At 38.3% G+C, this 27,976-nt stretch overlaps 1 protein-coding gene across 5 annotated transcripts; it reads left to right on the forward strand.

The window, feature by feature from the left end:
• The first annotated feature begins 304 nt into the window (after positions 1 to 304).
• Positions 305 to 27,556, forward strand: p4ha2 (procollagen-proline, 2-oxoglutarate 4-dioxygenase (proline 4-hydroxylase), alpha polypeptide 2). 5 transcript variants are annotated; one of them, XM_038708396.1, is made up of 16 exons: positions 305 to 438; positions 10,398 to 10,497; positions 11,667 to 11,763; positions 12,111 to 12,262; positions 14,246 to 14,383; positions 15,689 to 15,928; positions 17,322 to 17,518; positions 18,046 to 18,222; positions 19,279 to 19,349; positions 19,479 to 19,578; positions 20,458 to 20,511; positions 22,607 to 22,666; positions 22,738 to 22,803; positions 24,214 to 24,282; positions 25,699 to 25,795; positions 26,355 to 27,556. In XM_038708396.1, exons 2-16 carry the CDS (start codon positions 10,416 to 10,418, stop codon positions 26,423 to 26,425), a joined length of 1,671 nt encoding a protein of 556 aa, XP_038564324.1. In that variant the 5' UTR covers positions 305 to 438; positions 10,398 to 10,415; the 3' UTR covers positions 26,426 to 27,556. The 5 variants fall into 5 exon arrangements, with proteins under 5 accessions (XP_038564324.1, XP_038564323.1, XP_038564321.1 ...); XM_038708395.1 differs by lacking the exon at positions 305 to 438 and adding an exon at positions 837 to 1,027 and having other exon boundaries at positions 14,246 to 14,371; XM_038708393.1 differs by lacking the exon at positions 305 to 438 and adding an exon at positions 850 to 1,027.
• Positions 27,557 to 27,976: the final 420 nt, after the last annotated feature.

Below are 27,976 nucleotides of genomic sequence, written 5' to 3' on the forward strand. Positions count from 1 at the left end.
AGTATTTTTACATTGTGTTATTTCTGAAGGATCTGATCTTCCTCCACTGTGTCTGGTGTCCTGGTTTTCTTGATTCTTAATACAACATAGCACAATTCTTTGACACACGATTTTGTTTAATTACAAATAAAATTGTACACTAATAGAACTACATCTCCCCTAGACCCCTACTGTCTAAAATCTTAAACGATAAATAGATTGACTAACCTGAAGCTAAGAACTCGGAATTTACGAGCCGCACTTGAGTGCAACTAAATAAACCTCAGAGAAGAATGTCCCTGCGCGTCTACACAAAATATTACGGTCAGCCCTCTAGGAGGTTCTGTACGTGGCAGCGACTGAAACCCCTCTCTGTCCTGCTCATAACCTCGGGGTGCCAAGGGAGACTGCGTCTACATACCAAAGAGTAACGTTGCTCTTTAAGACAAGAGAATAAAGGTAAGATAACATTAAGTGTCACATCTAACGTCTTTCTCTACATCTCTGGAAGGGGAGTGAATCGTTCAGCTCGCGTGCCTGCCGAACATGCAGGGATGGGTGTCAATAACTGGGTTCAACGGGGTCTTTTGGAGGGGAACCGTGTTACCAGACACTCAGACCGTGTGGTACCAAGACGTTAAAATAACACCGACTCGTTATTGCCTGATGTGTTTATTTCCGACACGTTGGTTACATCGTAATGTAATGACTCTGGGAGGCAGCCAGGTTACAATGTTCCACGGCGAAACAGCAGAAAGTTTTCAAAACTTTGCGCCAACTTTGTGGTAGAGCATCTCAGCCGGCGTTGCTGTACTGCCCTTGTTTATTACGCAGGTTCTTTAAAGGGGACACTGACACCGAGTTTTACATATTTTTGCTTAGTAAATAGAGAGCTCTGCACATGTAGCCACCAGTACAGGCTGCAGGACGTTCACGGGACCCGATGAGCTGAAGTGTTGGGAATTTCTAGAAACAACTGTCTTGCGCTGACGTCACCGCGACGGCTACCATCGCGCTGGAGATGTTGAGCAGACTCGGGATCAGCAAGGCAAGGCGCAAGTGTTTTAAGCCCTTTCCCACAGTTTCGGTGCTGCTCATACTCAATTTTACCAAATAACAGTTCATAAAGGTATAGTCTGTATTTTTTTTATTGGAACTGCTTTCTAACAAAGAAATATTAATGGGGACGCTGTCTGTGAAACGAGATGTAGGTCATGATTTTATTATAAATTATAGTTATATTTGCTGAGAGCTCCATAAACGCATCTATCATCGATTAATCTGACCATTACTTTCTGAATTAATAATTTGTTATTATTATATTATGTGTGTGAGTCAGAAAACACTGAAAAATCACAATTTTGCACTGCCACAATTTCCTAAACCCAACACTGTCTTCAAATTCGAGCTAGACCGATCAATCGGCCAGGCTGGAACCAGAGAATAGCGGGCATTTGTGTTTGAAAATTGACTTAAACAATTAATCAGAATATTGTAGTACATTGTAATTTGAGTGGCCTCAAAGAAGCTAGCAGCTCATTGAGTACAAATGGTTAGTTTGTAGATATAAAGCTCCAAAATAAAGACATCGTCTTTTTCCACCATTGGCAAATATCACAAAATCCCATTGTACACGCAGTCCCAGTATAAAGGGTTGGATGTGGGCCAGGTGAGGGATGCACTGCTGTGATTTATGGGTAGTGCAATGCAATAATTGGCTGTGGCAGCCATTGGATAAATGGAAGGCAACAAATGGAGGGATGACATAAATTGTCAGCAGTAATTGGGCTATAAGGCAGGCTCAAGAGGATGATGTCTTGCTAAACACAGCTGAAACAGAACTGCTTTATTAAGTTATGTTAAAAGTAAAATTTTTTCTATGTCTGTCTTCTTTTCTTTATGCAAGCTGCAGCCAGTGGCCAAGTCTGGTTGTATATTGTTTATCATAAATATTGAAACAGTGTCTATCCAAATGACTGGCTGATTTATATTAATTACGACATCTGTGTCTTTTTTATTAAACATTATTTATATGAGCCTGCTGTGTGTACATACCAGAAAGGGGTTTTTGGAAGTCAACGGCGTGTTTGCGTACTCCTGCACATGAAAAAACTCAAACTGTGTGTTATCCATATGGACGCTTGCTTATGTAAAGTAATGCATGCAACTTTGAGCCAGTCTGTCTCTTTATGTTAATGTATAGTTTAAAAAGAGCCACACTGTGTTAACAGTGGTATGAATGAGCTCTTCTACCAGGCTGAGATGAACCTGTTTGCAGCACAGCAGCCTGGTAATAGATTACTGGTACTACCTGAGTCTAGTTGCCACGTCAGGATGTTAATTCATGTTCAGGAGCAGAGGACATTTAGAAACGTAAAATAAATCTAGCCTATTTTTAGTTGCAATATGGCTGCAGAAGTTGTTTTTTTTCCAGCTCTCATTGCATCTGAATCTAATTTTCCTTAATGTCAACTGCATATGGTCAGCAGAAATCTTAGACTTGGAAAGCCTCTTAACTCTTTGCTATACTCAGAGATTTTCTACACTCTCCTCCCTGATAATGTCTACATTACACAAGATGACATTCATTTGGCAAATGCTGTGGCTGTCCAAAGCGAATTGCAAAATGTAGATTCAAACTCAAAAAGAACAAGAGCTGCAAGCTGTCTAGTTTACAGGGTCAGCAAAACCATGTCGGAAAAGCTCACTTCGATTTGTCTCAGAGCCGGGAGAAGCAAAAAAAGTAGCATTTCTATTTGCTGAAATGATGCTTTTCATTCAGCCCCCATGTGATGTTTAGTTTAGTGGAAGTGAAAGTCAAAGCAAACGTTTGTGCACTTAGTTTGACTCTGCATAAACAGCAAGGGAACCGTGTTTAGAGTGAATCTTGTGATCACTGACACAAAGCAGAGACTAACCTTTCAGGAGATCTGTTGTCTAATCAAATAATAAATCAAAATGTCACTATCCCGTCAGCAGGCCAAAGATTGAATTATTTGAATCTACATAGAGTAGTCTTATTGAGGAGGAACCATTGGTGTTCTACCCACAGTGTGAAATGAAGTGCACAGAGAAGCAGCAATGACACGTTTCAAGTTTGAATCTTTGCTAGTGGAGACAGTCAAATCTCCCTGAGTCTGACAGGCAGGGATTGTCTGAGCATGTTCATAGCCTGTGGATACCGTTTGTACACACTGGATGTGGTGTATTATGTAACATGCATGTGTCACTCTGCACACGTGTGTTTTCCATATTTTCTGTATGCCTGTGTGTGGGGGGGTACATGCCAGTCCTGCTTACTGATTAACAGCAGTCATACAAATACCCGTTCAGCATCACCTGTTTGATGTTTATGTCAGTACACCCCTTACAGGTCGACAGTGTGGAAAAAGCTGGCAGGCATCTTGTCTATCTTATGAGGACTTCAATGTTCTGGCCTGCAACTCCCATTCTTCTTTAACATAGATGGATGCTTTCTCACTCCCGACTAGTTTTATCAAAACACTGGATTTTTTGGTCTTCGCTGCCAGAATGTAATGTTGAAAAAATGTGTACTGCCACGATCCCTCTGCAAGAGCCACCAAGCACGGTGTTTCAGTTACGGTGTTTTCAGTACACCCAGTGTGGTATATTACAGCAAAATGACTATAATTTTAAATGTTAAAATTGGCTTAAAGAAAACGTAAGACTTTTCACCAAAATAAGTTGTAACAGCAAGTTTGTTTATCAAAATGCATGTGAAGTTACAGTTATAACAAACCAAACTTTAGGTCAGGGCTCTCTATCAGTTTATTTTGAATTTGTCCCACTTTTGCTCTGGGAAACACTTTAAGGTGTACAGGGACATTTATTTTTGCCATCATGTCAGCAGTTTGAGTCTATTGGATTTTACACCGAGGTTTGTCATCCCCAAAAGCCAGGCTACATTAAGTCTTTCCTCATTAATTTCCTCCTCTTTGTCCCTGTCTTCTTCATCTTAACTTATCTTATCTTCTTCGTTTAACTGTTCCACTTCCTACACGTTAAATGTGTTCTGTAGATAGGATTCTGAAAGACCAAGTTTGGTTTGTTGAACCTTTCCCACAATTATTGAAGGCTTTACAAAAGGTTTGGAACAGACCTTTTGCCAAAATTTTGAACTATTGCTCCAGCTGTCTCGACTAAGCTCGCCAACTCACTCCAGCCCCAGTGCATTTTGGTTTTTGTTTGCATTTCTTATGAAATTATATTTCTCTGGCGGATGAGAAAGGTCATTTTAATCGTTTTTCAGAAACAGACTTTATCCTGTCACCCTGACATGTTTTAATCTGCTTTCCCTCAAACCTGAGATGCAATAACGTAGTGTTTTAATAACTTCCCCAATTGGCACTAGGGTGACCCAAAACAGCTGTGCTCAGACCAGCCAAGTAATTTGTCGTCAAGTAATGTTCCACAGCAAAGAAGAACAAAACAACTGCAGATGTTGAAAATGTTCCTGTCTTAGTAAATACTCTGCTCTTCAGAAACCCCTGCCCCGCTGCAGACCTTAGATCCTGACTGCTTTGCCAGAGAGTGTTACTTTGCTTTCTTATCTCTCTCATGAAGCCACACCTCCATGTAAAACAGCAAAAATCTGGAACTTGAGCCTAGTAGTTGGTTGGAGACGAGCTTCTGTGATTTAATCGTTCAGTCCAGGCAAATTTTGCTACAGCAGAGCACAACACTGGTACTCACCTGTGAACCGATGTCCCTTAAAAATCTCAAGGTGCAAACAAGAAGCCCTGCACACCAGACCAGAAGATCTGTATTTAGCTGACTGATTTAGCTTATAGCTGCCAGGCTCAGAAATGTTTTACAGGCTAATATCTCATAGCAAGAACTTAGCTTGTGATATTTTGTTTCCTTCCTGTGATGCTGGCAAACAATAATAAGCAACATGAGAATGGAGAGACCCGAGGTACTGTCCAACAAGGCCGTGATATTTCAAAATTTGTGTGACCCCTATTATTTTGTGTTGAGGAAAGGGTAGCTATATTTTTGTTGTCTTACAGCTTAATTTAAAACATAGAACATAGGTCTGTGGCACAGGAAGACCCGTCGCACTGAATGGGTCTATGTTGAGCTGTCTGGTCCTGTCCTCTCATGACCTTGTCAGGGCTTATCCCGTCCTGTCCTCTGTGCTGTTCCTTTCATTTGCTAGAAATGCCAGGCGAGGGTCAGGGCTCGGGAACGTGGGGGTAGTAAATGTAGCAGGCCTCTTTCCAGGAATGTGACATGGGTGTTACAGCCTGCAACAACAGGCAAGACTGTGTTTGAGCTGGGTAATCAAATACACTGTAAATTACAAGGAGAAGGATTTGGTCCTTTCATTTGTAGTTAAGGACTGTGGTAATAGTTATCTGGGCTGGCACTCTTTGAGTAAACCAACAGCCCTCCGAGATAACCCACTGGAAGCTAAATTAGTACTAGTAAAAATACGTGTCTCTGTTATTTATGAAGCATTACAGTCACTGTAAGCAAATGGTAAATGTTCTCCTTTAAGAATAACTGATATCACTGTTTGTTGTAATACACTAAAATGAAAAGTTTTTTCAGGTGTTCTGGTGTATTCTTACTAGCAGTTATTTAGTTTATTTTGTGTGAGTGTTTTTGCAACAAAGATAATTTTGGCAATGACTTGGCGCTGATGTTGGTCTATGTGCACCCAAGCCAACCGACCACAAAGATCATGCATGCATAAACAATAATGTTAAGTCTTAATAATCACGTTAGATGGTGGAAAATGATTCACTGTGTGTGGCATTGTGTTAAATTGAGTTTGACATGCATGCATAGTTTCGTATAAAATGAGTGTCCCTGACGTGATCAGTCGCAAGAAGCTTAAATCCATTCAGGCTTGATTTCAAATGTAGCATTCTTTATTCCCCCACTAGTAGAGTATGTAAGCGTGTTTATCCTATCGTTTCCCACCTGCTGGCAATTCCCAACAAGTTAGGACAGCTTTGCGGCTCTCCTACATTGTGGAGGAGACAGAATTACTTTTCTGTGTTGAGAAAATTGATAAACTGCCTTTAGTCCCAACTCAAAAAGTAACACAAAGTATGTGTTGCTCTGTGAAGTTTGGTCCAGTTCTATTCTGAAATGTTTGATATACAGGCGCTGACCTACTATATCGACACCCAATGTGGTACATTCCAGTAAAATAACTATAATTGTAACTGAAAACGTGAAATATTTCTCCAAAATATTTTGGTTTGTTGATCAAAATGCTTGTGAAGTTCTCTGCCTTTTTCTGTTCCTTCTTAGGATTGATCAGACCTTTATAAAAACACAACTTTAGCTCAGGACTCTCCTGTCAGCTCATTTTGAGTTTGCCCCAGTTTTATTGCAAGGCAGCTGAAATTGTAATTCACAGTGACTTGCTGTCATGTTAAAGCCACTTCACAGCCCTTCACCAATAATTCGTACTGTTGGTTAGTACCATATGGTGAGGTTGTGTTGATGTTTGCCTCATTAAATGGATCCATTTGTCACAAATAAGCCACATACCTTCCATCATGTTTGTTGTAGGCAGCAGGCTTATGCCAAAATATGAACAGTCCATTGCAGAAGTTTGGTGTGACTGACACTCATTGTGCAAAGGACAGGAGCTGTAAGCTAGGTTACAATGTTGTAAACTACTAGAGCCGAAATAGATATTTTTGTTATTGTGGTTAAACAGTATAAATATAATTTATGGTGATGTTAGGTTGCTGCTAGACCGCCTTGTTTTTTTTGACTGTGGTGAAAAAGTTATTTTTGAAACGCTTAACGCCAACAAATATGTATCAAGCTGATTATTTCTTTAGATAAAACCATGATGTTAATTTTTGAAAATATTGGAAATGTTTGGATCATGAGTCAGAAACAATCCTACGCAGCCACCAATGGAATCTAATTCTACATAAAGTTTAATGTTAATAGAAATAACGGCTTTAAATAGAATGAATAGACATGCAAAAAACAGCTGCACAGCATTTGAATGTTCATTTAGAATTTGAATATCTATATTATGAATTAAGTTTTGAACAGCCCTAGTTATAGGTGGCTATAGCTGGTACTTCCTCTTGGGCATGATGTTGGTGTCTGGTGCATAGACTGTATATAAAAATGGACGTAGCGTCCGTGACGTCACCCATAGCATTCTGAAGAGCCGTTTTGAAGCTCAAAATTGGCGGAGCCGACCGGCGCGTCACCACAAGTCACTCCTGGATAACCAAAAATGAGCAAATAGGCAGGTCTTGGGTGGAGCTGAGGTGACGTGTTGCTGAAACCACACCCGCCTAGTCTGGTCTGGTGTCTCTTTGGCTTAAGACTGAAACTGTTTTTCTGTTTTATGCATTCAATTTATCATGACTTATTTTTGCAACAATAGAAAGTTGACTTTTGTTGAATTTTGTCAGCAGGTGTCATGTAAGTGAATTGATTTCTTTTTCACCTGGAGCAGAGTCCTCACCAAGTTCTTACTACACTAACAGCTGAGTTTCCAATTTTCTGCTTCAGAACGTCTGTCTCTCTAAGCTTTTGATTAGATGGTGTTGCAGACAGAAGTATGTGTGTATGTGTGTGTGAGCGCTTATATTTGGAAGCATGGATGCATGTGGATGATGTACACAGGTAAACAGTCATCGCTGAGAAGTGATGTGGTGAAGCAGAATTAGACTAAATCCAAGAGGAGAAAGTGGAGCGGTGTCACTTTTCACCTAAATCCACAAACAAAGCAGCTCTCAGTGCTGGACTGTGAACGAGAGTCTCTGCCAGGTGAAACATCATTGTTTAGTCCTGCTTTTTCAACTTTAGCCTTATTGTTGGCTCTACAGTATAGCTGAAAACAACACAGCTCATGTTGCTTTGCCCTAGATAAGGCTAGTATGTATTTGATAGTACAAATATTAGTGAAGGAAATGTGGCAACTTCTGACAAGAAATCATAATAAACCTAGAAACAATAGGTTTTACACAGCTGTTTAAACTGAAGCTGTCTGATTTATAACAACAATTCAGCTTTATGTTTATTATTAGTACGTTGTATATTTGCTTGGTATTTTGTCCTTATTATGTCAACTGTTGGGCTGCAGTTATTTTTATTATCAATTACTGCTTGAAATATTGCTTAAAATGGCTATAATTTATATTTTTATATTAACACTGTATCAAATGACAATTTGGAAACCGGTGTCTTTATAGTGAGTTTCAGTTCATTGTTTAGCTGTTCAGCATCTTGGTTCCCTCTCACCGATCTCATAGCATCATTTTCTGGCTCGGCAGCTGTTTTCAGTGAAAAAAAGATCTAAAGCCCCATCATACATTACCTTCTCAGCACCAAACAGCAGACACACACAGTTAGCCACTAGCTGGTGAGCGTAGTAGAGAATTTAGCAGCTATAAAGCCAGATATTTTTCTAAGCAGTTGATAGGGATAAAAAACAGAGCTAAAAGCACAGTGAATATTGGACTTTTCCTGACAGTTCATCAGGTGGTCAGATTCATGACTCATTCAGCATGGAAAGGACATCTACTTAACTTGGTTACCAGTTTTAAAGGGAGTGAGACATTAAGCTTTATTTAGGGCTGGTCCAAATGTAATTTTTTTGAGCTTCAAAGCTTTGACAGTAAATAACAGCGATTAATTGAAGCTTTGGGGGTAATACAGCAGTTTTGCCGATTGTTTAAACCGAACGTGTGATGAAAAGCTGGCTGTCATGAGCTACAGCTACATATTTGATAAATATAAGCAGAACAGCAAAAGAAGGATAAATGCCCAAGAGGTTCTGGCAATGACATGAGTGAGGGAGAATGGGAGAATCCGATGGGGAGAGATAATGGCGGCTCATTAATGTCTGTGTGTGTGTGTGTGAGAGAGAGAGAGAGTGCTCCGTTTTTTAATTCTTACATAGGGCTAACTAAAACAGCAATTATTATTACCAGTGCTTTGTTTTTAACTGTGTTATGTCTAGTCTAGTAGACCCTAGTGCAGGACTTGAATGAGGAGTTAGATAAAAGAGGAATATTTACTGCGGGGTTGAAGGAATGGGGGATTGAGCCGGGGAAAGGATTAGTGCGTGCCGAACCGGGTTGGTGCTGCTGTGCAGAGTAGGTTGGAACCGTAACTACCTGATAGTCCATACTGAGAGGCTGTACTGAGCAGGCCCAGAGCAGAATATGGAAATATATTAGACGGATGAGCGCTATTTGTGGTAGTGGGACTAAAACAACAAGTTATAGGCCTAATGCGTTATCACTTTTAACTTTTATTATAGCCTACTACATGTTCTTCTTCAATCAGCCTAATATAATGATTTAAATGTGTTCATTATGTTTGTTGTAGCCTACAGTTTAGGCTACTGATTCATTTTCAAATGTAGGCTATTTCACTTTTTTGATCTGTAAAGAAATTAAGCAATTGTAAAATGAATAAACCCCACAACTGTCACACTGCCCTTGTCATCATTTAGTTTAAAGTGCTCTCACACAGCTGAGGGCTTCATTTTGCTTTCCCTTTGGTGTAAATTGGGGCATTACTGTGAGCAGAGGTCAGGCATGCGAAAAAACCCCTGAACATTTGAATCTCCAAGATTCTGAAAATCGAATTTGGACCCAACGATTGAATATTCCAATATTCAATAATGCAATGACTTTTTAGTCATAGATAGTAGATAAACATTTTTCATTAGGCATCTGGTGGCCATGTTGAACTCAGAGCAGAACAAAAAGAAAATGAACTTACAATGACCTTGCACACACCAGATGTTTGGACATTGTTCTTTGTGATTTCTTCTCTGTGAGTTCTTATGGCTGTGTCTGTGTTGTGAAAATCACAGATAGACTCCATATATTTTGCTGAAACAGTGTTTTATTCCAAAAAAAACACACTATTCTTTTTCTTCATTGTCCTTCCTTGTTCTTTCTTGAGAACTGGGCACAGAGACTATTATGACAACATGCCTCCCAGCAGGGATTAGTGACTCATTTATAGGAAACAAACTCGACCTGAATTAGACCATCCTCTAATTCAATGGAAACACAGCATCATTGCGTAAACTGTTGACTCAGCATAATGCAAACTGCATGTTTATTAATAGGTGTGGTTTAAGAATAAAATGGACAATTTGTGATTGAAATACTGTTTGTCTGTTTTTACTAGGCAATTTGAAAGCAGAGCACAGTGCCAATTATGAATGATGGGGTATTAAATAGTGGAACAGGATGTATTTTTCCATAGCTTGTGTAGAATTGTGTTGGAGAAGAAAAGGACCAAAAGCAAAACTTTAACCGGTGATTTAGACAGACAGCAAAACAGTCTGGCACAATTTGTTCAGTAGTCTTACACAGGAGTATTTTGTGACATTGATTAGATTGTGTAACTATTGTGACATAATGTGATTGTGTTTGTCCTATCAGGTTACTGGGAGAGACACAATGAGGATCCTCTGGGCTCTGCTCTGCTGCTGCTGCTGCTGCTGCTGCTGGACAACGCAGGCAGAGATCTTCACTTCCATTGGTAGGATTAAAGCATTGTGTGTGTCTTGCCCTTATTATTTTTGTTAGATTAAAATGTACACCTCCACAGGTTACCTAACTAGGCTGTTTCATATTCGTAATTGGGAAAACTGAAGCTTGTTCTGCTGTCACACTCACACTGTGAAAATTGCCCTGAATAGGAGCATCAGCAGAGAGACACAGTTTTTGAGCTCAGGAATGTATGTCTTTCCTTTGCCATACAAAATTGTTTTACATGGAGGAAGTGGCTAGGAGGCTAGTAAAGTCTGTGTTTATTTAAGGGAACGCTGAATAGCTTTTAAGAGAAATAATTGTGGTCCACTGATTCCTTCAATCAAATCTGAAAAAAAAAGTATTGTGCTCAGTGCTGAAACACTATTTTTGCTGGGGAAATTAAGATCTCATGATCACACTTTATAAGAAAAAACAAAAGGTACCCTGCAAACATCCACCATTTACAAAAGTGCTTTTGATACTCAGTATGCATCACATCACTCAGCAGGCTGCATCTCATGAGTTAAACAGTCCACTAAATCACACTGATGTACTGCATTTGGCTGGTCAGTTATGCTGGCTGTACGCAAAATAAATAAACGAAAGTGTTTCATTATGCTTCATATTTGGCAACCTCTATGAATTAATCATGCCTGAGTGTTTCCATGGAATTGTTCACAATGCAGGCTACACCCCAACCCTTCTGTCAAAGGCTCATGAACGACTCACTGTAGTTGCGGAGTAATTCTATGCAATCAAAGCCCCAAAGTGTGTGGCTATGGATTTATTTTTACCTTGGTGTAAGTGTGAGGCAAACAGTGTTGCCAGGAATACATTTTTATAGGCCTTTAAAGCAAAGCACAACAGAGGTCAAAGTTGTTAGTGGGACTGTCATTACTAGCAACGTTTTCTGTTCAATGTTAGAAAATATATTTATTTATATATTTGATGGAGATATATTAGAAGTTTGTAGATTTGCCTTGGAAAGACTAAACCTGCACATGACCTTGAATTAACAGAAGCAAGGAGAAATACATGAATCCTGTAGCTGTTTGACATGTTTTAAAGGAAATTAAAATGTAAAATGACAAATGTTTTTAAGTGAGAAAAGTGCTGCTGATTTTATCTTCAGTGACACCTCACTAATCTGCAGTCTCTACCTGACTGTCTCTGCAGCCCAAATGACAGACCTGATCTTCACAGAGAAAGAGTTGGTCCAGTCTCTGAGGGAATACATAAAAGCAGAGGAGGTTAAGCTTGCTGCTGTAAAAAGGTACATTCACACCCTGACTTAAACCAAGTACTGTACTTGAGTACAATTTGGAGGTAACTGTACTTTACTTCAATATCTCCATTTATGCTTCTTTCTACTTCACTACATTTTAGAATTCTTTTCACTCTACCACAATTATCTGACCGTTAAAAATTATAAGTTACTTTTCACTTGTGACCTCTTACATAAATGTAGTGTCAATTTGGGGCTCCTTGTCACATTTCAGATGTCTATGAGTTGTTAGCAGTCCCACCAGAGAGCAATTTCCCACATAAACTCTCTGTTTCATTTAACTTTCATTCCACTTTTACAGCAGTAACAGCACTTTTTCTGTCTTTTTCTCTTAGCTGGGCCAACAAACTTGATGATCTGACCAGAGTGTCCACCTCTGACCCAGAGGGCTACCTGGCCCACCCGGTAAACGCCTACAAACTGATGAAGAGACTCAACACAGAGTGGTCTGACCTGGAGAGCCTGGTGCTTCAGAACCCCTCTGAAGGTCAGTAAGTATGGAAGGAAGGAAGGAAGTACGTAATTCCTTAATTACTGACTTATACTTATATGGATCTAAGCCGATACACGAACAGACTTTCAGGTCCACATACACACACACACACACACACACACACACACACACACACACTCTTCCTAAGGAAAGGAAGGAAGGAAGGAAGGAAGAAAGGAAGGAACTAACTCAAGATGTAAACTTCAAAAAAGTTCCTTCCTTCCTTATACGTATCTGGATGTAGACCGAAACATGCACAGACTTTCAGGTCCATATGCATGCACGCACACACGCACGCACGCTTACTCAGGACAGGAAGGAAGGAAGGAAGGAAGAAGGATAGATGGATGGATAAAATTTAGTTTTGCTCAGAGCATTGATGTGCTTTATTTGTGTAAAACACATCCTGTCTATGAGGCTGTGTTCTTTGGCCACATGTAGCTACGGGTCTGTAGTCGGAGAGTATACAGATATTTGCTGTGATAACAAGACTAGGAACAAAATTTTCATCTAGACTAGTTCCATTTTCGCTGTATTAATTAGTTGCACATATGGAAATTACTGGAAATTTGACTCAAGTTGAAACAGTTTCAACCAGATGAGATACATCTTTGCATCAGTTTATGCTACCTTGGCCAAATCTACATCTGTTAGCCTTTCCCTGACATTCAAGCCACGTCAAAATAACTCGAAAAATGCATCCAAAGGGCAGACCTCACCACTTTTTTCTATGGGGCTTCTCTCTGAATGAGCAGAGAGCGAGTGGCAAGCAAATATAAAATCCAGAGCGGATGTGAGCAGAGTGATTACAGTTTTGACTGCAGAGTGGAAATTTCTGCTGAGCTGCACTGCCCAAATACTCTGCTCCCCAAATGAACAGAGTGAAAACAAGCTACAGATGTTCCTCATCTCTCCATATTTTGGCCATGTTCTCCCTTTGTCTGTGTGTATGTGGACCTGAAAGTCTATGCGTGTTTTGGCCTAAATCCATATCTGTGTGAGCCAAATAGAATGGAAAAATATTGTTTATGAAAGAAAGTGAAAGATGGAATTTGGACCTTGGACAGTCTTGCATAACTTGCGTGAGAAACTCATTCATCTAGAATAAAGGTGCATATGCTGAGTACCACAGAGCACAGAGAAATCAATGTCCCATCTGCCTTTGGGATTTCTCAGACTTTACTGAGCAGCAGATGGTGACGTCTGATATGTTGTGATGAAATAAGAGGAATATTGAGCACCAGACATGATAACACTTACATGGTACATTGGGAAATGTTAGTAGTTAACATTAGCCACACAATACACTGAACTTAATTTGATTGATTGGTATATTCAGCATAAGAGGGATAATATTGGTCACTAAGAGCAGAGGCTCTATTTATTTACAGAATGTCCTGCACTGCTTGGCAGGAAAGTTTGCACCGACCATGGGTTAGAAGCCTGAATATATCGAAGATCCTGGCAATAGCCAATGTGCCATTGTTTCATTGTTTTTGCTGGAAACAAACACTGAGACAAGGTGAGCGATTCAGAGAGGAGGAAAGGAAAGAGGAGAACTTTTAATAGACTAAGTTTTTAATTGATAAATAAAAATCAGTAAAAATTGTATCGTTCAAACTTAAAGAGACTAAATAAGTAATTCAAAGGAGTTTAATGCTGGTGTGCATGTTCACACCTTCTCCTCCACACCTCCTTTGTGTGCATGAACCATAATTAAACATGGCTCCAAGTTAACAGAAGATTTAACCGGCTATCCATTGAAACACTGTTGTTTTGTATCAGCGGGTACAAAACTGACCTTTGAGTATTTAGCTTTTAGGTTACTAAGTTATTACAAACTTAAACATTAATATGCTGGGTGTCATGCTTGGATTAATTTGGCCAGTCATAAATTTGTTTGTTTTTTAATTCTCATAAACATCCTGGCATTTCCAACACAACATTTTTTTAGCTTTTCTTACTTTCTCACTCCAGGGTTCATTTCCAACATGTCCGTACACAGACAGTACTTCCCAGATGAAGAGGACGAGACGGGTGCAGCAAAGGCGTTGATGCGTCTTCAGGACACGTACCAACTGGATTCTGAGGCCTTCTCCAGAGGAAAGCTGCCGGGTAACCAAGGAGTGTGCAGTGATCATTTGAGAGAACCTGAATATATTAAGAGCGATAGAGTAGTGTTTAATTTTAGAAAAAAAAAGCAAGCAAAGCAAAGCAAGCTGAACCCACCAATAATGAAATAAATGATGTGTTTGTGTTTATAGTACTCTCTTTGTAATAAGCACTTTAAGTTTTGGATCTCCCGACAGTGCACATTTTTTGTGTAATTAGGTCATGTTGACCAGTCCTTACTTTAGTTTAAGGTGCGGCTGGAGCTGGAGTTTAGTAGTTATTGCTTTCTTTCGGGGCCATGATTGGATTCAGGATAAATGTGGATGTAACGAAGCGACTGACTTAATTACAGTTGCATCATACACAGACACATGTTGAATTCATTGACCTCAAACTCAGCTTTATTTGTTAATACATCACTGATCAAAGGACATAGACCTAGCTACAGTGTGGTCTGCACTAAGGTCTTGTTTTATGCTAGAGTTGCAAAAAAAGTGTGCATATATTTAAAATATCATTTAAAAATATCATTTATATGCACTTAAAGCATAGTTGCTAGGTTTGCAATCTCATTTCTGTGGCATCTAATTTGGACACAATACAAGCATGTAGAAGTATGTGTCTGTTTACTTAATGAGGCACAAGCCTGTTTTTGTTTGTGTGTATCTGGGCTTGTGGGCTCTGCTTTCCTTGCTGAACTGGGATCCAGTAACCTTAGCTGATAGTTACTTATAAATGTTGCGTTATCGCCATCTACTGGAAAGTCTTTTTCTTCGCTGCACTTCGGCGCAGAAGAACAGTCTCCACACATACACAGCAATAAGTGGAGATTCACAAATATATTTCCTTTGATAAAAGCTCAGTTGATGTACAAAAGATGATATCCAAGTTGTAAATTTGAGACACAGATAGAGATCCAATTTTACAGATACAACTCACTGTACATTTATTTGTGTTATGTTACGAGTTACTTGTCATTTGTTTTGAATACTTATGAGACTGTTCTCATCCCATATAACAAACCCACAACCGGTTTGGCTGTGCTGCAGATAGCACTGCTATACAGTTCTTGCACATGTAACAACAAAATCAGTAGGAATAATAAACTAATTAAAAAAGCTTGCATATGAATATTGTTGTAAGTTTTAAAGAAAATGGATGATCTGTGTTTGTAAGTTTCATCCAAACCCTAAACCTTTATTCTAATACCCAGGTACTTTTCACTCATAAATAAAAAAAGGTGATTTTTGGTTAGTAATATCGCAGTACAATATGGTCAGTATTTAAATTAAATGAATCATCCCACAGGTATGCACTCTAATGCCCTACTGACAGTGGATGACTGCTTCGACATGGGGAAGACGGCTTATAATGATGCAGACTATTACCATGCTGTGCTGTGGATGCAGCAGGCCTTGAAGCAGCTGGATGCTGGGGAGGAAGCTGTAGTTTCCAAGGTGGACATTTTGGACTATCTCAGCTACTCTGTCTACCAAATGGGAGACCTACCTCGAGCCATTGAGCTGACACGCCGGCTGGTGGCTATTGGTAAGGTGCAACATACGCAAGTGTACAGACTAAAGATATAATAAGCTCAAATCAGTGTGCGCACTAATATACATTACACATACTCTTATTTATTTATCTCAGCCTGAGTCAGACTCATTATTTGTCTTTCTTGCAACCATAAATGATGGGTGAATGGGTTCATGGTCTCAATTTGAGAAATCTAAAATAGTACTTTTGATATGTATTTAAACATCCCTGTCGAATTTTGTAGTTGCCTCCCATAACAGGCACCAATACAACCATACTCCTCAACTGTGGGGTAATTGATGGGTTGTCTTCTTGGTGTTTAACTAATCGCTACATTGCACCCTCCTTTCTCACTGCAGTGGTGCTCAGTGCTTGCCAGGGTAGCAGGGTTTGGTCTATCCAAAATAAGGGCCCGTGGTTTGAAACTGTTATTTTAGTCTCCCCATGAAGGGCTGTGTTGACAGCTGCAGGCCATCTTTTTAGAGCTGTGGTATGCTTGTTTACATGTCAAGTAAAATGAATTGAGGCAGAGCAGATGTAGATGCAGTTTGTGCCATCAGGTGTGACAAAAGTACCACAATCAAAATTCACATGTAACAGCTCATGCACATATAAAAAAAAGAGTAAATACAATCTTACTGGAAATGTAGGAAAGAGGAGGAGCAGAGAGAAAAGCAACTAATTACTTTTATTATGCTTTCACGGGCAAATGATAAAAGTCACCAACAGATATAGTACATTGCATTTGTTTAAAAGAGCAACAAAAGTAAGTAACAAAATTGCAGAAACATACAGAGTCAGAGGTCAAAACAAATGTACATAATACAAACACATTAATGTGTTATAGTACAGTACATAAAAATTAGCTAGTCTAGATAATGCAAGAAAGATCATGCATGAAATTGAAGAAGAGAGATTAGCATAAGCAGTTTCTAAAGTTATCACATGTTTTGAAATGATTTACTTTGTAAATTAATACATTAAAGTAAATAAATGAATAAAGCTTAGGAAAGCTAAAACTAGAGAGGCAAGAGTCATCAAGATTCACAGAGTCATGTTTACATTTACCTGATGCTTTTATCCAAAGTGACTTACAATTTCTATACATGTCAGAGGTTGCACACCTCTGGAGCAACTAGGGGTTAAGTGTCTTGCTGGATGGGTCACAGTGGGGGATTGAACCCAGGTCTCTCTCACACCAAAGGCTGGCGTCTTATCCATTGCGCCATCACCACCACCCCCACAGAGCAATTATTTTTCTATTTTTATTTATTTATCTGTGGTGACTTGAGTAATAACATGTTATTTGCAGGCAAGGTGACAACAGAAAGGGACAAAACTTCAACACATTATTCTGCTTGTCAGTGAAGATTTGAGCCTAACAACATTTTTCTTGCATTGACAGACTCCAGCCACCAGAGGGCAGGAGGAAACCTCCGTTATTTTGAGCGGTTACTGTTCAAGCAGCTTAATGAGCTCAATCAGGCCTACCAGCCGGCTTCTGAGGAGCCCATCCAGCTGGGAACGTACAGCAGGCCTAAAGACCATCTCCCAGAGAGAGAGGCCTATGAGGCCCTCTGCAGAGGAGAGGGGCTCCAAATGGTGAGACAAGGGAAAAATAAAGGCATGTTGAAAATTAAGGAATTAAAAAGTGACAGCAGCTTAGGATGGGCTATAAACCACTCTGTGACAGGGAGAGAATGCTGAATCGTCCCATATAATTATAATATGTTATAGATTCAGTCTCACCTATCCTCTTTCCTCACCAGTCTTAGTTTTATAGAGGTCATCAAGGAATAAAAACAGACTCTCAGTGTCCCAGCTAGGAGCATTTTTATTTTTTTAGATGTAGATGTAGCCGAACGAGCAAACTGCAGTGTAATTTATGGTAATTATTTTTCATGTTGGGGTTCAAACTTAAAATGAACAGTTTTAAAATGTGTAAAATGTGGAAATACAGAGAGCTGTGACAATGAACTCTGTGCCGACTGTGTGAACAGTTTTGAAAAAGTGAACACAGTATTGAGAAACGTGTGTTAGTAATTGTAAAAAGAGATCCAAATGGAAAATTCTATACAAATGAGACAAAAAGATTTAGTATTTTCTGTTTCTCCTATGTATTTTACTAGAACGAGGTGAGGCGCAGCCGTTTGTTCTGTCGCTACCAGGATGGTAATAGGAACCCCCGTCTCCTGCTGAAGCCCATCAAAGAGGAAGATGAGTGGGACAGCCCTCACATCGTACGCTACCTGAACATGCTGTCAGATGAGGAGATTGAGAAGATTAAGGAGCTGGCTAAACCCAGGGTGAGAGAAAAAAGAAATCAGAATCACCTTTGTTGGCCAAGTACATATAGGAATTTGACAACAAATGTCCCCATTGCTCTCACACACATACATAGACATAACGCTTACCAAGGACAACTAAGCTAAACAAATAAAGGTAAAGAATAGACATAGATATGTACACAAGTATGTGGAAAAAAATAGGTGTAGCACCAATTACATAGCGACAACATAAAAGAAGATGTTTATATAAGTCAAGGTTTTTTGGAAGTTGTAAACAGTACAAATAGAACAAAGAATATTGAGTGAATAATAATGGAATTGTATGAAAGTCAGTCCTACATGCTGTATATACAGTACAGGTGACATGATGTCTGGTTCTCTGCCTTCCTGATTTTTTGTCTCTGAAAGAGTTGACTCACATTCTTTTCAAATATCCTGAGTGCATGCGGGATTGTTTGTGTATTGTATAAGGTTTTATGTGTGTGAAAGGATCTGGGAAATATAGCGATTTTCTCAACTTTAAAATATATCTTCACCGTGTGAAAAGGCCAGAAAAAGTGTCTGCTCAATATTTAACCAGGAATGTTTACCTTGAACAAAGACAAGCCAATGCATCTCGCTTCAAATCCTGTCTGCTCTGCTGTAGTTGTAGGCTGGAACCATCTTGTCAAGAGCTGAGAACTAAAAAATAGTAACTCTCCAAACAACAAAATATGTAGTCATTCAGAAGCTAAATAAGAAATACAGAGAAGAAAATCTGTTGCTCATGAGCTTATCACATCAGGCAATGGTGCTGATTAAGTGCTTTTTTTGTATTAAAGACATTCTAAATAAATTGTACAGACCAATCATTCTTACGTTCTGAATGTATAAAAGCTGGTCTTCTATACAAAAATCTGAAAATAGAATAAGAAATAGATATTCAGAATATGATATGTAGAGTAATTAATGGGTGGGTAAACACTTTTGTGGCATGACACAGATATGCCACACATTAAAAAATGGAACTGTTATGTGTAATGTTTATGATGACAAACAATTGTTTTCTTTATTTCTGTGTTGTTGTTTTTTAAGCTTGCCAGAGCTACTGTTCGTGACCCCAAAACAGGCGTTCTGACCACTGCCAACTACAGAGTATCAAAAAGGTAACTCATTCTGGAGAAGAGTTACGTTAATACAATTTTATGACATCATGTCAAATCAAAAATTTAAAGAAGCTGCATATCCATCCAGTGTTAGTGTTATGTGTGTGTCTGCATGTGTGCTTGTTTCAGTGCATGGTTGGAAGGAGATGATGACCCCGTCATTGACAGAGTCAATCGGAGAATACAAGACATCACAGGCCTCGCAGTAGACACTGCAGAGTTACTACAGGTAATTTAATACATACTACAAAATTACATTTGTGTTATATAATATCAGGGATGCAAACACATCAGGGGTGAAAAAGATGACAAAGATGCGAACCCCATAGAGGGGTCTAGGGGCCTGCACCTCTAGGAAGATAACAACTTTAACGTGTGGATTTAGAGTTGATTTTAGCTTGAGGATGTAGGGAATATTAATAGGTAGAATAATCTCACTGCTACAAAAGTAATGTAAGAGGACATCAGTTCAGGTCACTTACCAAAACAAATAGACTCAGGAGAGTGCAGATATTAGAATGCATTGCATCAACTATACAATACTGTTCATAAAACAAAACAAAAACACAATATGCACAACAAATGACAAATCTGATATACTTTGGCAGAGAGAGAGAAAGAGAGAGACTGTCCTTTCTTTTTGGCTTGTAGAGTCTCAAGCGTCTGCTTTCTTTGTTTTGTAGCGTGCTAAAGTCTGACCCTTTTTTCCTCCTCAGCTTTCGCCCCTTTGCTCTCACAAATATGCTAGCTACCATTACCACCTAAAGTTACATTCAAGTTGTGATGGCTAGCTGTTGCAAAACCAAAACAACTCAACCATGTCAGTCTAATTAACAGTCCCAAGCTTGACATATCATCATATATACAAGTTAAGATTATTATAGATCAAGATTATCATAACACTAGAACTGACCTCCCAGAGACTGCTCCCTTAAGTCTTCACTCTCTCTCTTCTCAGGTGTGTCAACAGCAGTGTATCCTACAGATGTATCCATACAGATGTCAGTGTCACAATATTATGATTCATGCACATGCATTGTAGTTTGGCAGTTCATTTTTAATCATATTGTTCTCTCTATGTAAATCACCTTTGTCAATGGTGGACCAGGTTGCTAACTATGGAGTTGGAGGACAGTACGAGCCACATTATGACTTCTCAAGGGTGAGTTTACTTTTGGATGAAAGTGTGTGTGTGTTTGGGGAAGAAGAAGAAAGAATGAAATATAAAGTTTGAGGAGATTGGACAGAAATTAATGGCAACACCAATTTGAATGTTGCCATTATGGTAATAGGCCAATCTGTAGAGCTGCCAGTAATGATGTATTCATTTGAACAAGATTCTTTATAATATTAGAAAATGTTGGTGGCCTGCGCACACGACAGAGTAGGAAAACAATTGTAATTACATTAGGTATTGTTTTAAACTTTATTGGGTAATTTGTGGGACAAATTTTCTGATTCTGGCAACATGAAACGTCCTTGCTACTCTTATTTGTGTGATCTCTGACTGCTTCATCTTTACGTTATGTTGCTAAAACTAGTGGTGGTGTGTGCCAGGGGTTCCCTGATTCTACCTTCGTGATGCCAGTATCATCAGATAGTCGGGGCCAGAGCTTCCGACATAAACAGTGGCTGGCAATGCTAATCTAACATTGTGGGTAATGGAGTCTTCATGTTCCAAAAGTATCTTCTTCCTGATGTTTTTTTGGGGGTTGGCAAACAATGAAATAGTGCATTACTGACACCAACTGGCATGGAGTGTGTTGGGCTAACAATAATAATAAATAAAATAAAATAACTGAGAACACAAACTATCATATCTATAATTAGATTTGTTCTCCTCTGATAATGAAACAAAACTAGAAAACATTTGTTTCCTTATCTGCAAAATGTCACATAAATTATTTTGGTCTCTCTCTCAGCTTCATATGTTTATGTGTTTTGGAATGAATGTAAGACAACAATGTTGCCAAAGCTACAAACAAATTACAAAAGAATAATTCATTTTATACAGTTCATTTCAGTTCTCTCTTTCTCCCACTGTATCTCAAACTTGAACAAATAACAGCTCTCAATAATCTTGTCTGTTTAATCCATTGTAATGCTAACAAGGTTTTGTGCATTTCTCAGCTGTAAACTGTTAAACCATCACTGATTCTTTTCCCCTCCTTAAGGTAAAACTGCCGCTCAGATTTTATTGATTGAATTCTTTGAAGCATCTCTAATTATAACTGTTGTGGTGACCTTTATTGTTATTATCTTTATTGTTCGTGAATTCAAAATAATCTGTTCAATTAATGTAAAATCTGCTGTAGGATCAGGAAGTATCCATGCTTGTATTATAGTTATAGTTGGCCTACTTCCTTCCTTGATACTTGATCCTTCTTAAAGTGCTGCTAATTTTTTTACATCATATTTTTAATATCGATCTAGCTTACTGCGATGTGCTGTGACAGCAAAGTGGCTCATGCCAGCCAGACAGCTAATGCGCCCGGTAACAATGATGACGAAACTCTATCTTTGATAAGATTCTGCCCCAACTAATCGTGCTGTTACCAATTTCAGTAGTTGATTTCGTTACAAACAAACTAATAGTTAATAAGCCTCTAGTGCCATTATTATACACAGTATTATCTTGAAATCCTCCTTCTTTTGAACAACCTGCTTACTTTCATCTGATCTACTTTCCTCAAGACTCCTTTCATTGCTCTGAACACCACAATATCTACCATGCCTCACTCTTTCATACCAAATCCTCTTCTGCAATGAACCAGGGTCACATCTCCAAATATCCCTGTTCCCATTGGGTGTTCTATCTGACAAACATTTATGAATTTCATATGAATAATAGTTGTATGCACTACTGAATGTGCATCTGTGCAGCTGTTTTGCTGCAGAATGATTTATTATAATGCAAAGGGTCATTGCAAAAACAATCTTATTTTGTTATTACTCACCCAAGATTAAGAAAAAGAAGATGATTAGTGGTCATTAGTGGTCCTCTGTGCCTATCCTTTAAAGAAATAAGTGACTTCATGATTAAGTACACATGATTAAGTGTTCCATGTTTATTGTGCATTATGTGCTTTTGAGCATATAATTTGAAGCTCTTTTTTTACTTAGATGAAAGATATAGTTGTGATTCAGTAATTTTTCTGACAGATAATGACGCAGTTTTTATATGATGTGAGTGTAGTTAGTGCCCTCTGTGGCAGGTGAGTCTTTCTTTGGTTAAACCTTTTAAAAATCTGTTGCAGCGCCCTTTTGACAGCAGCCTCAAGGTCGATGGAAATAGACTTGCTACTTTCCTAAACTACGTAAGTACATGTGTGTGCGAGAGAGCAGAGTTTTCATCATGTATTTTCACTTTTGAATTTTATCTTTGTAGAAAGATGAGCCTGATGCTTTCAAAAGATTAGGCACTGGAAATCGTGTGGCAACTTTTTTGAACTACGTAAGTACGTTCGTTCAGTCGCCATTGATTGAAGGATTGTGGTTGTGACCGAAATCTATGCACCATCCTTCTTTTTGTTTTACCTTCATGGGCATATGCATAAGCTCTGGCTCAATCTTGGACTTGGATTGATTGACTTTCATAAAGGTTCACTAATTGGTCTGAAGTGTGGTATTTAAGTCATATAGTTAAAAATAGAATTCCTTAATGTAATGGGGCAAGACACTGTTATAGTTCTACAGATGTTGGGGATATAATAAAAAAAGTGCTGGATTAATATCTTATTACCTGGATGACTGAGAAACTTTTTTCTTAGATATTTGTCTAAAAAGGTTTTCTGTCAATCAGTTCCAGTACATGTTGTGGAGAGTTTTGTTGAATATCCCCCATTAACACACTGATGTAGAATCCACTCTTTATTTTATCCTTGATGACACTGGGTTGAACAAAATAAAATGATAAAAAAAATAGAGAAAAAAAGATTTTGTTTTTTAATGAGGTATGAATTGGTTGACGTTTGCTGTTCACCCTGGTGCATGATGTGCTTTTGAACACATGATGTGGACAGGATAAAGCAGATATAACAGGACTAATGAACCCCATGCTTCCTGCAGGGAAATAAAATAACACAATTCAGTTTATAAATCAACACATTCAAGAACAAGCTTCGACAAGTTTGACACATTTTTTAAAAAACTGTTCAAGAACGGTATAGATCCAGAAGGGATTAGAGGTAGAGGTTCTACATTAAAACAGAGGTCAAGTAAAACACCTCACAAAGTTACAGGACGTATTTTAGATAATAGACCCTCATGTTTGACTCAAGGAGAAATAAATGTATTATAGGACACAACTGATCATCACAGTTAAGTAACATGATCTAGATGAATGTCCTTATTAAACAATGTGATGAAATTGCATGTGGGACATCTGATGGGTCAGTTTTAAGGAAACGTATTCCCTTTTCCTTCAGTCTTGTCTTCCTTCACTGTAGTGCTCATAGCAACTTTGCATGTCATTTTGTGCCCCTTCAAGACCTTCACAGAACCTTGTTTTTTTATCATACACTATTATTTGTATATTTTTTGCTAATGAAATGACTTAAAACATTTAATTAGTCAATTAATTAGCATCCACTGGAATGTATTGGTGTAAACACATTTTAAAAAAGTATATTATTTAGTTATTATTACATTTGCCAACAAATATCTTCAATAACATAATATGCTTTAAATATTGAAATTTAATCTGTTGCTTTGAAAAGAAAAATGAATGGATGATTTCCTAAGCCACAAGCGTATATTTGTTTTTTATATGAAATGTACGCTTTGGGGTTGTTCAATACTGTACCAGAGTGTTTTCTTTGAAGAAAATACAGAGGAAGTCTCCAACTTTGTTGTCTTTTCTCAGATGAGTGATGTCGAGGCAGGAGGTGCCACAGTCTTCCCTGACTTTGGAGCAGCAATCTGGCCAAGAAAGGTGATGACAATGACGTTTCTGTGTGCACTTTAGAGTGGATGTGGACTTATGTGAATCTCGTAGTTCCTCTTCATAGTGTGTTGGGTATGTTTACTTTATACTGCGAGTGTCCCCAACGGGAAACAATGTTGGTGTCACTTTAAAGATCAATGTGCAGAGACTCAGTGTCAGTCCTGTCAGTCTTTTAAGTTCTGACAGAATGATTGAAGATCTCATTGGGAGGCTCCCTGTGCATTCTGTGTTGCATAGCAAATTGCCAAAGACCTTACTTGGCACTGAAAATTGATGAAAGATGAAAACATTTTCAGTTTTGGAATGGAAGACTGTAATTTTTTTTCATTGGCTAATCAACAATGCTGTAGCAATGTAAGCCCACGAATTGTCCAGTCAAACAATAGCTTAGTGTTGACTGACTTATTTTACATGTGTGTGCAGTTGTTGTTGTTGTTGTTGTTTTAATATTTTTGGTATATTTTGGTATTCGCAAAGCTTATTTACACGTGTTTTCACAAATTTGATTTAATTTGATTATTTTTTCCAATCACTTCCTTGTACACTTCCCAAAAAATGTTTTAAACAAAATATAAGCTACAATCTGAATCAATATAATACACACTCCATGATCTTAAAAAGGAGCAGGGAAAATACTTGCCCCTTTCTTAACTCAAGTAACACATCGGTCTGTCAATGATTTTAACAAACTTTTTGTGTGTGTGCATGTGTGTTGTATCATCCGCAATCTAAAGAAATTATAACATTTTAAAACTTTACAAATATCATTAATATGTAAAAACTAAAAGGGCCTAATACTGACCCTTGTGGGACTCTACATTTACTGTAACCTTCATACATTGAGATATACTGCCAGTAAACGGTACATTCTGCTGTTTGTTATTATTTGCTTAATATCTGCACTGTTCTTCACTTAATAATTTGTTCTTTTCCCAAAGTGTCTCATTTTAAAACAAACAACTTTTCAATGATCTTTGAAAACTGGGAAAGTAAAGACAGCAGCCTATAATTAGGATACGCTTGTTTATCTCCATTTTGATAGAGTGGGCTGACCTTCAGTAATTTTCCTTCAGCTTTTAAGTAGTGTTTGCATTTGTGGCTTATGTCTTTATCAATTTTTTTGCAACCCTGAAAAGGCTTATATAAGGCTACTTACCACAATTTTATTTAGTGTCACACACACATCGTTAATGTGGCAAGCAATAAAATAATTGTCAACCAACCAAATGTCTGCTTGAGGAACATGTGGGTTGGTATGTTGCTGTTCTCAGCTTGAAGCCACTAATGCTCTAGGTCTTTTTTATTTCAGCATCTGTCTCATTTCATGTTGGATCTTAGCATTCCTTGTCTCTTGTGCACATTGGATGTTACCATAAATTTTTCATTTGTGTCATTTCTCCAAAGGGGACGGCAGTGTTCTGGTATAATCTGTTCAAGAGCGGGGAGGGAGACTATAGGACCAGACATGCAGCCTGTCCTGTCTTAGTAGGAAGTAAATGGGGTGAGTCAAAGTTCAGAATCAAAAAATTAATCATTGATACATTGATAAATTAAGCTAACAATATGTGTTATTTGTTAGGAAGATAACCCCACACATAATGAATTAGGGCTCAGCGATATGGCTGTATTCAAAGTCACGTGTCATTTCAGGAACAGCTGCTTTATCTTTAACCGCACCTTGTTACAGGTATAGTTGAGGGAAACTTAAGACGGACTGGAGTGACCTAGCTATCATTATCCATCTTTTCAGCCCAGGCAAGACGTTTTCACTTTTGGCTGTGTTTTTCCTAACTGTTCAAGAGAGAAATGTTGGACCACAAACAGAAATGTTTTCACCAGAAAAAGAAGGGGAACAATTGGGGATGATTATATTTTAGCCATGGAAACAGGCGGCGTCCATGGTGTCCTTTGATGTAGAGAGGTAACGACACAGTCTATCATTAGTACACTGTGCTGCATGAGAGGCTCAACCCTTCGAGTGGTGCTAAAGGTGCCTCAATCACTGGGAAAGAAATGAGTTTCTTTTGTTTTTCTATTAAACAGATTTTTCTGTTTTCCAGTGTCAAACAAGTGGATTCACGAGCGAGGACAAGAGTTCAGGAGACCCTGTGGCCTGACAGAAGTGGACTAAAGTGTGACTCACACCTAAGGAACATGCAAACACACAAACATACACCCTCAGTAGTGCCTTAATTTTGGCAATGATGTAACTCACGTTCTACAACACTTAAGTGTTCTGTCCCCCAACTTGTCTACAGAGCTAAGAAATGTTTTATGAGGAAAATTATTGCACTGGTGTGCAGGATCTGGTTGGCAAATTTCTTTTCTTTTTTTTACCAGAAGATACAGAACTCACGTCTCTGTCATTCCCACACCAAGCCAACTTAATTCAATATGTGACTGTAACAGTGCAATCTTGGTTACAGATGTACACCCCATTGTATACTCATTAAAATCGAATTTAAAATTCAATTACTGGTAGATCCAAACGTGTGAGCCCTCTGCCAAATCTTTTTTCCACTGATACCAAAAACTTGTGTGTTTTTGCTCTCAGGTGAACAGTTTGTCCTCCAAACTGCTCCTTTAATGTAAAAACACCAAAACATACAGGAGGTGTGACAAAACCTTAAGTGGTGCCTCAGCAGGTTATTCAGATTTATTTGAATTTAATATACACAATTATTAAAGGTTTGATTTTTTTGGTTTTTGATTATTTCTGAATAAGAAGCAGAAACTAAGTGAAGTTAACAAGCTGTGTTTTGAAAATTGACTGCTTTCTCAGACTTTAGCCCAGCAGTAGACTTTGTTCCACATTCAGATATTACAAATTACAGAAGAGTTGACTATTAAATCTGCTATGAAATGCTACAACGCAAGTTGTTAAGCAAGGTTTTGGGAAGGACTGCCAACATGTTCATACATATTTTGCTGCAACTATCAGCAATGTTTGTTTACAAAAACACATCGGATGGACAGTGAAGCTATGGGCTAGTATTTGCTCTATTTAGAGGTTAATCTGGGAACCAGTCTAAGATAAACAACATCTCTGTGTTGATTGTAACAGCATTATCTTTTGATTAAAATGCCACTACTCCTGTCACCATTCTTTGTCATTTGCACCCAAAGTGTTAAATTCTCCTTCAATCAGAGAGAGAAATACATTTCCTCCAAATCATGTCCATGATATTTTTATTTATATAGTGCTTAAATTATTACAACATGACAAACAAGTCAAGTCAATAAACAGTGTCTTTTATTGAAATGTGTGGTGTCTTCATTCGCTATTTTACATGGTTCCTCACTCTGTAAACAAAACAATTACAACAATCTGCATGCAAACAATATGTTAGTCAATGTTTTGACTTTTAAGTTACTTGACTTAGTGGTGGACTGTAATTCACCATAGTTTACAGTAAACCAATGCTTTCTCACAGCAAGATGTGCTACAAAAGATAATTTTCTAGGACTGATTAAACTTTCTTACTGGTGATTAAAAAAGGTTATTATTATATTATTATTGGTTATTATTATAGGTTATTTGATCGTAACCCCAACCCTTTCATCAATCACAACCACATTACACTTGGTGACTTTGATGTTAATTTCAGTCAGTTATAAGGTGTGAACTTCATTCAGCAAGGCATCCTCAAACATCAGATCCTGGCAACAGTTTGTTGCAGCA

Source organism: Micropterus salmoides, unplaced genomic scaffold (genome assembly GCF_014851395.1).
Source record: "Micropterus salmoides isolate LMB-PRFRI ecotype aquatic unplaced genomic scaffold, ASM1485139v1 Ms_hic_scaffold_9, whole genome shotgun sequence".
NCBI classification, from domain to species: Eukaryota; Metazoa; Chordata; class Actinopteri; order Centrarchiformes; family Centrarchidae; genus Micropterus; species Micropterus salmoides.